The 12,381-nt window shown below is 55.9% G+C and overlaps 1 protein-coding gene across 5 annotated transcripts in view; it reads left to right on the forward strand.

The window, feature by feature from the left end:
• Nucleotides 1-695: 695 nt before the first annotated feature.
• Ephb2 (EPH receptor B2) overlaps nt 696-12,381 on the forward strand; it is a 189,765-nt gene continuing 178,079 nt past the window's right edge. For all 5 annotated transcript variants that reach the window (XM_052716354.1, XM_052716355.1, XM_052716356.1 and 2 more), the window contains exon 1: nt 696-828. In XM_052716354.1, the coding sequence (XP_052572314.1) occupies nt 768-828 (61 nt within the window). In that variant the 5' untranslated portion in view covers nt 696-767. The remainder of the gene's footprint in view (nt 829-12,381) is intronic.

Here is a 12,381-nt window from a genome sequence, read left to right on the forward strand (position 1 = left end):
TCTCCCAGGCGGAGGCCCCAGCCCAGCCCCAGAGCCTGGGAAAGCCGCCTGTTTTGTTCCCAGCTCCCCCCCTCCTCTTTTCCCCCCTCATTCATTGCAGTTCAGTCTCTTTCGAAGCCGCAGGGACGCGGGTGGCAGGGCTCAGGCAAGGGGGTGGCACTCCCGGCCTTGACAGGTAGGGCCAGTCCCCCGGCTTTGGGCAGCCCCTTCCTCGCTCCCAGCCCCCCCGCCCCGGGTCCCCTCTCTCTGCTCCTGTCAGCCGCGCCAGACGATCTCGGCTTTGCAGCATTCAATAAAAATTGAGAAACATTTGGGCTGAAATCGCTGCTTTATCTGGAGGAGCCACAGCGCCGGGAGAGACCACTGCTGCGCGGGGGGGAATCCGGGGTCCCGGACGCCCTGGTGCGTGGGGTCACAGTGTCCCAGCGCGGGTGCTGCGCCCTCCGAAGGGATATGAAAGACTAAGAGAGCCGTGCCTCGGGCGTGGTGCAGCCCGTGGGCACGTGGGGTACAGGAGCAGGGTTGGCAGTCCAACCCCGGCTCCCCCCGCGCCCGCGGCTCAGGTGGGCCGTGCCCAGCGCTGGCGGAGCCCGGGTCCCCGTTCTGCCCGGGCTGGATGGCTCATTCTGCTGGCTGCGCGGCGGCGGCGGCTCGTGTGTGTGTGCGCCGCGCCCCGCCGCTACCCGCCGGCCCCCCGAGCCCGGGGCGCGCGCTCCAGCCCCGGGGTCCCCGCGGCGCCGCGGCCCGAGGCTCCCGGCAGCGCAGCAATGGCCGTGCGCAGGCTGGGGGCTGCGCTGCTGCTGCTGCCGCTGCTAGCCGCCGTGGAAGGTGAGCGGGGATGGGGGCGGGGAGCGGCCGCCTCGGCCCCGGGTCGCCCCCTCACTCGGCCCCGCGGTCGCAAAGTTTGCCCGGGGGCCGGTGCCGGGCGCAGGTGGCCGCGGGGAGGTGTGGCCGGCGGCCACCGCTGGGGAGGACCCGGGGCCCCGCGGGCGCCCGGGCGAGCGGCGGGCGCTGATTGACTGTGCCAGGAGGAGGCGAAGGGACCATCTTGCCGAGGCTTTGTAGCCAGCCCGGCGAGCGCCGCCCAGGGCCGGGGGCTCTGCCCACTGCGCGCCCGCCACCCGGGTCCCCGCATCCCCGCAGAGCCCGGCGCTGGCCCAGCCTGGCTCGGCACCCGGCTCAGGGGCGCGGGCCCGGCGCGCAGTGGGCGCTGCAAAGTTTGGCAGGGAGCGTTCTGAGGGAGGCACCGTGGCCGCGCCAAGGATTGGGGATCCCGGGCCGCGCCCCCTTGGATGCAGCCTGGGCGACCCGAAGAGCAGGAGGACCCGCAGAGTGGAGCGAAGCGCTCGTGTCCCCCACCCCCTCGTCCGTGCCCGCCCGGTCGCCCGCGGCATACAATGGGGTCCCCTCCCCAGCAGGACTGAGCGGGGGATAGGGCGATGGGCATCTCTCTTGCGCGCGGGGTCCTCCGGGTACCTCCGCGGGCCACCGCCCCGAGGGCGACAGAGCTCTGCGTGGAGTCTGGAGCCCCGAGAACTCTCCAGCTGCCGTCAGATCCCGGACCAGATGCTTTGCCATGTGTTGTTGGCCTTGGCCTGGGTCTCCGGGCCTCTCCCCGAGGCCTCGCGCTGTGGTACCACCCGACCCCCCGGGGGCGGGAGTGGCTGCCAGGTGGTCGCAGCTCGCTGGCTCTGGAGGGAAAGTTGTTAGCGGGGGTCTGGGTGTGTCCGCCAGGAATGGCTGGGCTGGTAGGACCAGGCGTGAATCCTAATAATGGTTCTCACGTGTACTGCGCTTTACAGTTTGCCAATCGCTTCACAGTTTATGAAGTACTTTGCTCTCAGTGGTTTACAGCGTGCTGTACGGTTGACAAGGTACTTGAAGCCCTCTTTGCAGAGTGCTTGCCGGCCGACAATCGTGTTGAATCCTCCAAGAGAAGTCTTCCGGGAAGCCAGATGGGTCAAAATTTTTTTACTGGTTTTTAACAAATAGGGAAACCGCGGGTTCAGAAAAATCCTGTCTCACCCATAGCCATTGGGTGTTAAAAATAGGCCCTGAGTCTGAGGTCTGTGTTTTCTTCCCCCTAAAGAGGGTGACCCCTTCTAGGAGTGTGCCACCGGGGGCTTGAGGGGTGAGGCATTGAGTGTCTTATTCTTGGGCCACTTTGGGGTGAAGTGTGAAGAAGCCTTGAGGGGTCCAGGCACAGGACTACAGGCATGGTGGGGGACCCCGTGCTAGAACTTAGTTTCTCAGTAATGAGCATTTTGGTGACCGCAGTGCGGGAAGGGGGCGAAGAAAGGGGGGGTCCTTGGAAGGCAGCCATCGTGTTTGGCACCAAGGCAGCCGTCCTCCGGCTCCTGCAGGATTTGGCGGCTGCTTGCGGTTTCCCAGAGTGGGGTGGCCAGGGCACTGAGGGTGCCACGGGCCCTGGGTGTGGAGGGCAGCCCTGGAGCCCGGCTGCTGGCGGGGAGCTCCCTGGGATTTGGTTGGTGTACCACTTATTACACTGGCTTTGGGGAAATGACTCATGTGCTGGCCCGCTATACGTTGGGATGTTTACAGTATTATGGGGAGCTTGGCATAAATATTGCTATTTAGGTTGCAGTCAGTGGGGCTGGAGGGGAGGAAAATTGGCCTCTCTTGCGTGTTTGAGAAGGCCTGGGTGTGTTTTTAATTACCGTGGGGTAGATGGAAGGGCCACGTCTGTCCAGCCCTGGCAAGTGGGTGGTTAGAATCTGGGGGGCCGTGGCCTGACTGGGCCCTGATCCTGGACACAGGGCTGGTTGGCAGCTGATGTCACAAGATGGGACAGCTGCCCGTTTGGGGGCAGGAGTAGGAGGACACTAGAGAATTTAATCCAGCATGATCAGCTTATATTGGACTGAGAAATGGTGTGAGGTGGGCTGCAGGGCTCTGTTTCTAATTCACTCGGGACCCTGGACCAGCTCTCTTCTCTGTAGGGGCCTCAGTTTCCCTAGGTAGGGCCTCTGGCTATTCTCGAGGGATTCCATTATGTATACTCACCATCCCATAATTCTTTCTCTGTGCATCCTTCTCTTCATCTGTCACTTAAGGGTGATCACAGTGGCTGTCCCACCTGTGTGATTATAGGATCACACTGAGTAGTGGATGGGGAAATAATCCGACTGCAAGAATTGGGAAGGTGGGCTGAGAGGTGCTTCACATCCAGGGAACACTTGGATTCTCCCGGATACAACCCCAATCTGTGGGACAGTACGGAGGCCAGAGGCCAGAGAGGACAGCTCTTGTCTCTGGCATCCAGAGCCATGAGGCTACCACTGCCTGCCTGCCTTTCTCTTCTGGCTGCTCTGTCTCCCAGCCCACCACAGGGCTGGCCTGAGCATTACAGCCTAAGAATTCCCAGCTCCAGCCTGTGGAATGCTTGAGAGGAGAGAAGGTACTCAAGAGGAGATGGGGTGCACGTGCATGTGTGCACGCATGTGTGCGTGCTGGGGAGTGGTCCCCTGGCAGGAATGGTGATCATAGTGTCTCGCCCAAACCACAAGATCCCTCCAGGAAAAGCAAAGTGTTGAACATCTGGAGCTGGGGCTTCAAGCCCCGGGACACATCTCACAGAGCACGGTGGCCGACTCACTACTAGATGGAGTGTAAAGGTTGGGGTCTCCCCCTCACAGCCCTTCGTTTGCTCTCCAAATATTTATGGTGTTTCCTTTTTGGCTAGGTGGTGCGGGACCCTGGGGCGGGCAGGGAGACGGGGGACAGGCTGACAGAGAAAAGAGTTGGCAAGAGCGAATGTGTGAAGTGTGTCCCCCGAGCACTGCCAGGAGGAAGTTGAGGGCCACCTGGGGGTGCAGTTTGGGCTGGAAAAGGGTTATTTCCTTTTTTATGGCTCGATGCTGTGTTTCATTTTCTCACTCCCCACTCTCCCGATGAACTTTCTTAGCCACCTGGCGTTTCTACAGATTGATCTCTTCAGAGTTGAGGCAGTTGACTTTGGGACTATGAGGATGAGGAAAATGTTGCCCGGCTAGCCAACAGCATATGGAAAGGCCCGGTGGCCAGATGATCTGGCATTTCCTTGGGTGTGACCTAGGGGAGTGTGCCTCGAGGGCACCAGTGTGAGGTGACGGGAGAAGGGAGAGCAGACAGGTGCAGAACGGCAGGAATGGATGACTTAGGAGTATGGATTTGATCCCAAGGGTTAGTGGGGAGCCACTGAAGGTTCTTGAGCTGTTTATTGAGGGACCTGGCCAGATTTGTGTTTGGGAAGATGGATAACTTCAATCATTGGGGATGTTGAGAATAATCCAGATTTGGTCCTGCAGAGTCACAGTAAGGATAGTGCTCTGGACTATGAGTTCCCTAAAGGCAAGGACCCCCTGGACCTTTTGTATGTCCATAGTTGTGGTACATAGAACTGTTCAAATGCCACTTTCTGAGAGGTCCTCTCTGACAGTATCACCTAAAACAGAAGCCAATTTTGCTACTTTGTATCCTACCCACTTGTTTTGGCTTCCGAACACCCATGTTGGTTTCCTTGTTTCATGTTGCCTGGCCCTCTGGACCATGAGCCCCAGGAGGAAGTGATTCAAGCTGCCGTGTTGGCTGTGGCATCCCAACGTGCAGAGCTGCTTGCTCTGATACCCGGGGCACTCGGTGATAAGTGTGCCGTCAGCTAAGGCGCATCCAATGGATGGAGTGTTAAGTGCGTGAACAACGGAGGAACGTCAGAGGAGGAAAGGGCGGGCGAACCAAGGAAACCTTCCTGGAGATGGAGGGTCTGGGGATGGTCCAAACAGGAAGTGTTTGGGGGTGAGGGACAGACAGTTCAGCCAAAGGGCCACATGGACCCCTTCTGATGAGGGCTGGGAGCCCAGCTCTGTTTTCTGGGGCTTCATATGCCTAGAGCCCTGGTGAATGTGGGGTAAATTTGCAGTTTTCTGTGTATGTTTGTTTTTTTGTTTCTCGAGGAGTTAGCTTTAGTGTATGTCTTAGTCAGTGAAAGCAGGGCTTCACTTTAAAACCCAGCACTGGAAAACTCTAATCAGATGGACCTGTTCTGTCATACACCCACCCATCCATCCATCCTCCACCCATCCACCCCTCCATGCATCCATCCATCCATCTCTCCTCCATCCATAAATACACCTATCTATCTATCCTCCATCCATCTACCCTCCTTCTACCCACCCACCCATCCATCCATCCATCATACATTCATTCATCTGTCTATTCATCATTCATTCATCTGTCTATCCATCTTCAGGGGCAGGCTGTGGATAGGAAACAGAGTCTGGCTGTGGTAGAGAACAGAGCCTGCTGACTTCATAGATGGTGTGGATGAAGACACTGCCTTCTGGAGCAATTGATCTGGGTTCAGATATGAACATTGCATGCTGTGGTTTGGGACAAGGTGCTCACACTGTCTGGACTTCGTCCCCTACGGTTCCCTTGCCAGACATTCAGCATAGAGATGTGCTGGTTTGGGCCCAGGGCTCCTTTCCTTGCCATATCTGTGGGTGTAGCCCATGATGACTGGGCTTGGATGTGCCTGCCTACGTGGCATTGTGATGGTTTGGGTGGCAGACCTCTGTTCTGACTCCATCTCACAGGTGCCTTGCTCCCCTAGCCCTGGGACAGTACTCTACATGTGCATAGAGTCAGACACCCCATCGAGGACCCTGCGGGGACCCTGCGGGGAAGCCCTCTGGGTCTCACACTACCCACTGCTCTGCACTCTGGTCACTCTGAGATGGTCATAGAACCCAGGCTGGGGAGGCACCTCAGCTGTCAGAGGATTCTCACCTCTGGAGTCCTGTTTGTCCATCAGTGCATCCTTCTGTCCTGCTGTAGCTCCACTGCCTCCTGCAGGTTGTCCTTGCTATCTGTCTTTGACCCCTTCATTGATCCTGGTAGGGATGCATTCTCTGGGCACTCATGCCGGCCTCGAACTGGCTCTGCGACCATCAAAGACCTTGGACTCCTGATCCTCTGCCTCTGTCTCCCGGTTGCTGGGATTACAGTTGTGTGCCATGACTCCTGGTTGATGGAGCACTGGGGATTGCATCCAGGGGCCTCTTGCATGCTAGGCAAGTATGCTCGCTGTGAACTGAGACACATCCTCAGTCCCATTTAAGGCATCGTTAAGGACCCTCAGCCCAGGCTCTCATCCTGTCAACCCTGCCTGCCTGTGTTCACCTGTGAGCAGTGGCCAAGCAATATCCTTATACATAGACAGGGTGGGTGGAAGGTGGAGCTGGCTGGTGACAGAGGCTTGGACCTGGCAGGAGTGGCCTGGGCTCCTGTTGAGGTCGAAGCATGTAGATCAGGTTGGAGTTCCTGGCAGAGGCAGGCCAGATCTGTGTGCTGGCCTCAGCTGGTGGTTTGGTGGGTGGGGAGCGAGGTGGGGGAATCTTCATTTTAAGCATCCATCTGGTCTTTCTGTCAGCAAGTAACACTTGTCCCCAGTGTCCTGAGATACAACCCAGGACTTCTGAAAGAGACGTTCCGCCAGGCAGATTCTGGGGAAGGCCAGGTTGAAATGATGTCCAGCAGAGCCTGTGCCCACCTCCCGGCACCTCCTGGTGGCTGCTGACTAGAAGGAGGCCTGGCGAGGAGGAGAGTGGGAGGGAGGAATGTTTGTACAGCTCCAAGGGGTGGGGTGGCCGTTGGTGCAGCACCTGGAAGCTTCCTGATTGGCATCAGTGAAGCAGGGCTGATAAGGCCTTGAAAGCGTTTTTTTTAGGGCCTTTTAAAGCAGCTGCCTTCCGGAAGGTGGGGGAGGGTAACTCCTATGTCACCTGGGGCTTGCTGAGGCCACTGAAGCCTGGGCCTCATTAGGTGAGCATCCCAGAGCCACCTGCTCTCCCCTTTCACCCACCCCTATACGCCCTGGGAGTGAGTACACCTTCTGATGAGGCTAACCTTTCCAACTCTGTGGCCTTAAGCCCGCGTTACGTTCAGAGCCTCAGTTTCTTCGTTTGTAAGCGGCAGACAGGGCCTTGCTGGAGGCACTGTGAGGATGAAGTGCGAGCCATATACAAGTCTGTACCAGCAAGGTAACCTGATCCTCAGCCATGCCCAGCTTTATTTGGTGGCATAATTGAGATGTGAACACTCTCTCCCCTGTCCCCAAGACCTTTGGTGTAGCCCTGGCTCCCTTCCCTCCTGTCCTGTAAGCAGTGTATGTACGTTCGTACACACACACACACACACACACACACACACACACACACACACACACACACAGGATGATATGTGGAGTCACACCATCCTGTCCTGTGTGTCCTTAAGCCTGTTGCTTACCCTCTCTGAGTTTTAGTTGCATGCTCTGTCATAGGGGAATAACGTTCCTAGCCCTTGAGGTGGTTGCGGGAACCGATCCCTTCCCTAGAGGAAGGTGAGCTAAGTGATTCTCAAGTGTGATGAGTGTGAATAAACATTAGAAAAGCTGCAGTTGCTGGATCCTAGTCAGAAACTGGGCTCAGAGCGGGGGAGGGTGGGGGTTTCACCAGATCCTTCCTCCCCACCTCTCCCTGGCCCTGCCCTCACCTGCAGGGGAGCAGCGAAGACCCAGAAGGCCTGTATGCTCTACAGCCGGGCTTTAACTGACCTTTGCTGGAGAGTAAGAGGCCCCTCAGCCTGTCTTTGAGGGTTTCCCTCAAAGACCTTGCCCTAGTTTAACACCTCCCCCATTTCCTCAAAGGTCTTGACCCAGTTAACACCCCCAGAACCCCCCCAGGTTCTCCATGGTCACACTCCACGTTTGGCCCAGTGCCTGCCTGGTTCCCACTTCCTGCCAGGAAGGTGACGACGGCTGTGATTCTCTGCAGACACTGCCGAGCCTGTCTGTGTGTCCACAGGTCTGTGGTGGCCATGTGGTCACATCCATTGTACAGATGAAGGAAAGGAAACCCAGATCCTGACTGTCCAGGGTACGCCCAGGGGATGGCAAGGTCGGGATTCAAGCTGGGTCCGGGTGGCACTGGGCAGCGGGTGTGTGTGTAGGGGGGGATGTTCTCTCCAGTTGCCTCAGCAACTGGGCTTCATGCTCAGAGGTAGCTTGGCTCGGGCAAGGGTCTCCGAGGCAGCTGTCCAGCCTCTGACTCCATCAGCATCCTGAGATAATGCAGGCGGGAGTGTTCTGGAACTCACAAACCTGCCATAAAAACGCAATCTCTGTCATAGTGGTCAGAATAATGTTGTTGTAAGTTAGACAAATCGGGTGTTAACACTGTGTATAGTGGGATGCGGGGGGGGGGGGGGGGCGCCTCCACGGGGGGTGGGGACTGTGGAGCTGTCGTTGGAAGGGCTGCTGATAGGACAGGAGGGTCATGAGCCCTGTGAGTGCCGTGGCCATTCAGATGGGGAAACTGAGGCCTGAGAGAAAAATGTGACCTGTCCAGAGTCAGTGGCTTACTGTAACTGAGGACTCTCCACAGAGCCCAGAAGTCACCGTTTCCACTGAGTGCTTAGCCCACATAAAGAAGGAGAGCTGTATAGAAAAATTCGTGATTCTGGCTTCTCTGAAAGTCAGTCTAGCTTCCCAGGCCCACAGTGCCACATGGCCATGGTCAGCTGGAGCAGGATCGCAGCAGCCACCTCCTCATATTCCCTGAGAACTGGGTGACTCGACGTCACCTTGCAGCACGTATTGGTGTTGCCCTCCAGGCCCTGCAGGCTCAAGTGGGACCCTTGAGTCTGGCCCAGACTCTGTGGGACCCTTGAGACAATTGCTCAGAGGTCTTCTGGGCCTTGGCCGCCTCTTCTATGATGTGGGCCAGGCTCGTTCAGCTCTTAGGTTCAGGACCAGGTGCTGGTCCCCAGTCAGGGGAGGGTCTGCTGCTGGGTGATAAGTAGCCCCCTAGTCCTAGCTCAGAGAGGGGTGATTTAGGGCTTTTGCAACAGCAGGTTGATGTCTTCGGGAGGTATTTGTTCTGTTCCACAGTGTCAGCCAGGGTCCTTGTGGAGAAGGGGGCTCAGGCAGTGAGCTTGGAAGTGCCCACATGGCCCTGGGGACAGCTGCAGGGCTGGACCTCCTGGCTCCTCAGTGCTTCTCACCCGTCATTAGTCTGCACTAAGTACCCCAGGGGGCAAAGCAGGACACCAGACTTTTCCTTTCTTTCTTTTTCTGCTGTGCTGAGGGTGTGCCAAGGCTTCGTGCATGTTAGGCCAGTGCATTACTACTGAGCTACATGCCCAGCCCATGGAAGACTTGTTTTAGTAAGAACATAATACATAAATAAAATTATGTGTATATGTTAATTATCGTGTGTGTGATGTATGGGTGTAAGCATGGACATGTGTGTGTCATGGCATGCTTGTGGAGGTAAGAGGAGTGGGTTCTCGCTTTTCCACCAAAGTCCCAGGGAGCCAATCAGGCCATCAGGCTTGTGTGGGAAAATGTTACCCAGCGAGCCATCTCACCAGCTTGGATTTTCTGAGACCAGGTCTCACTCTGTCGCCCAGGCTATCTCCTGGCAATCCTCCTGCCTCAGCCTCCCAAGTGCTGAGATTACAAGCATTCCCAGCTTCTGTGTAAGGCTTCTTGAACAGTAGGAGCTGATGCCACAAAATGTCACCCTCTGGCATCTTATCAGTTTGCACCAGCCCCCAAGCCAGTTCGGGGTCATCCCAGGCTCCTTCATTAGGGTTCCCAGGAAGGGAGGAAACCCATGGTCTCGTTTTCCATTCAGGCCTTAAAGAGAGGCCCTTTTCTTGCCAGAGATTTGGCACACTGTACTGGAGTGACCGCCTCCTCACCAAAGCACACCTTGGAGGAGCTACTCAAAGTTCTGGATTCCCTCCCATCTCTACATGCTCCGGGCTAACCTGTGCTCCAGATTTTGATCTAGGCTGCCACGGGAACACAGTAGCCTTATGTTCATTGGGGCAAGGACGTGTAGACCACCCACCACCTTTTAGACAGTTTATTCCACACAGCTTATAGGGATAAGGGATGGAGGCAGCGGGCAGTCAGGGGGCCCATTCCTTCTTGCCTTCTGCTCCCTCCACTCCACCCCAGCAATTTTCTCTCTGTATCTTTCAGGTGTGATCTGTCCTGAGCAAGCAGAGGCTCTTGTCAACTTGGGACCCGTGCCCAAGTTAGTTCCTGACAGATGTAAAATCAGGGAACCTCCAAATTAGTGAGTGTAGCCAGGGACAAGCTTATTCAAGACCTTGTGTGAGGTTCGAGGTCAAAGAAAAGGCCTTGGGCTGGTGACATGGGATTTGTTAGGTAAGGTCCGGGGATAGCTAGCTGGCTTTACCCCCTTGGGCCTCAGTTTCCCTAGGAGTCATAATTTCAACCACCTGTGATAAATGTGTCAAGAAGCGACTGTATTCTTCATTCAACTATAAAAAAATCTGAAGGTGTGACTGTGGCTGTCATTCTTGATGTGGCCAGGGGCCGTCACATGTGCAGGGAGGCAAGGGAAGGACGGGAAAGGTTCAGCTGTGATGCCGCCATTGCTGTGAAATCTACTTTTGGAGCACAGATTGGTTTAGGAAGATGTGTACTTGTGGTGACGTGGGTGGGTACAGATACCTCTCTGGCATCACCTGCAGAGACCCAGTGGAGGATGGGCCCAGGCAATGCTTATTCGTGGGATTTTATGTGTGAAATCAGCAGTTCTCAATCTTCCTAATGCTGCGACCCTTTAATTCAGTTCCTCATGTGGTGGTGACCCCCAACCATAAAATTATTTTTATTGCTACTTCGTAACTGTAATTTTGCTACTGTTATAAATCATAATGTAAATATCTGATATGCAGAATATCCGATATGTGACCCCTGTGAAATGATTGTTCAACTCCCAAAGTGGTCAAGACCCACAGGTTGAGAACCACTGTGTTCAACTTTTGACAGGCAAGAAATATGGCTCCTATCTGTTGCCTAAATGGAAGATCAAGTTCAAAGTCGGACAGATAATAAATCATAGAGAACACCAGTCCTTTCTAAAGGTACCCCCCCCTCTGAGCTGCCCCCTCTTTTGTTTTTTTTCTGCAGGAGGTGGGGCTCAATCTTAAAAAAGCTTATGGTCTACAAAGTTTGTGTGTTTATGGGGAAGCTGTCATACCTGACCATGTTTGCTGGTTGGATTTTGCTCACAGGCTAAGAGTATACAGCTCCAGCAGGGGTTCTGACGCCTCCGTGCCTGATTCTAGGGTCTTCATGCTTACGCAGTCAGCACTGTCCTGACTGAGCCCCTGGAGGCAGTGACTCCTCAGAAGGTCCCAAAGCAAAGGCAGGTGAAGTGTGAGGCAGGTGATGGAGCCGATGCGTGCTAAGATCCGGTAGAAGGCCCATGAATGCCCTGTGTAGCCGGACTGCGGGAAGGAGTCCTGTGTGTGCCCGAGAGCAGAAGCTGCCAAGCACAGGGGCGGGGTGCAAGCTGCCTGGCCCCAGCAGGGAGAGCGTGAGGTCAACATTCCCATTATGGCGACGACATATGTCCACAGCACCAACTTGTCACTTGGCCCAGGTCCATGGGAAGCCGGAAGGACAAAAAGCATCTGAGCTGTGTAAGTGGGGAGCAAGAGGCTTAGAGCACAGTGGGACTCGACCCTCCTGAATGGGCCTTCTCCGCCTCTCCCGGGAGGCAGGGCCTGGGAACAGCTCGGCCAGAGCCCACGGGGCCCTTTTGGAACCCACAGAAAGCTGGGGCCCAGGGAGTCTGCTCAAGTCAGGGCCCCGGTTGTGACATCCTCTTGCTTGTGCCCATCAGCATCAGCTGTCACTACTCACAGCCTCAGATGGCAGCTCCTGTGGTTCCAGGAAAGCAGTGGGAAGGACTTCTGAGCAGCTGAGGCACTTGGGACCCCCTCGGACTAGTCCCTTCTGGAGCCAGAGGGGTGATGAGGCAAGACCCCTGGCTGGGAGCTAGGAGGTTCAGGCAAGAGCCTGATCTTTGAGGGAAGGGCAGAGCGGAATTCCTGACCTGGATTCTCTACTTGTCAGCTCTGTCACTTGAGGTGAACCAGCCTGGAACTAGCCAAAGGTGACTCTGAGTTTCTGATCCTCCTGCCTCCACTCCCCAAGTGCTGGGATTATTGGTGTGCGCCACCACACTTAGTTTGTGCAGTATTGGATATCAAACCCAAGACTTCATGCATGTTCGGCACACGCTCTGCCCACTGAGCTACATCCCCAGCTGTTGGTTCAGCCTCCTGAAGCTTAGTTGTTCACCAGTAAATGAGTGTAAGACCCTCTGCGCCTGGTGCTAACGGGGGAATAGAAGAGAGAAAAGTCTCCGTTTTTCCACGCCTTGCCTTGCCTCAGTTTCTCTGCTCAGTTGTGAACAATAGCAGTAATAAGAGCAGCGACTTGGCTTTACTGAGGGCATAGGTGCCGAAGAGCAGTTACTCGGGTCCGTCTTGTTACATCCTGTAGATTGAAAA

Source organism: Peromyscus californicus, unplaced genomic scaffold, assembly GCF_007827085.1.
Source record: "Peromyscus californicus insignis strain IS unplaced genomic scaffold, ASM782708v3 Scaffold_5__1_contigs__length_169319896, whole genome shotgun sequence".
NCBI lineage: Eukaryota > Metazoa > Chordata > Mammalia > Rodentia > Cricetidae > Peromyscus > Peromyscus californicus.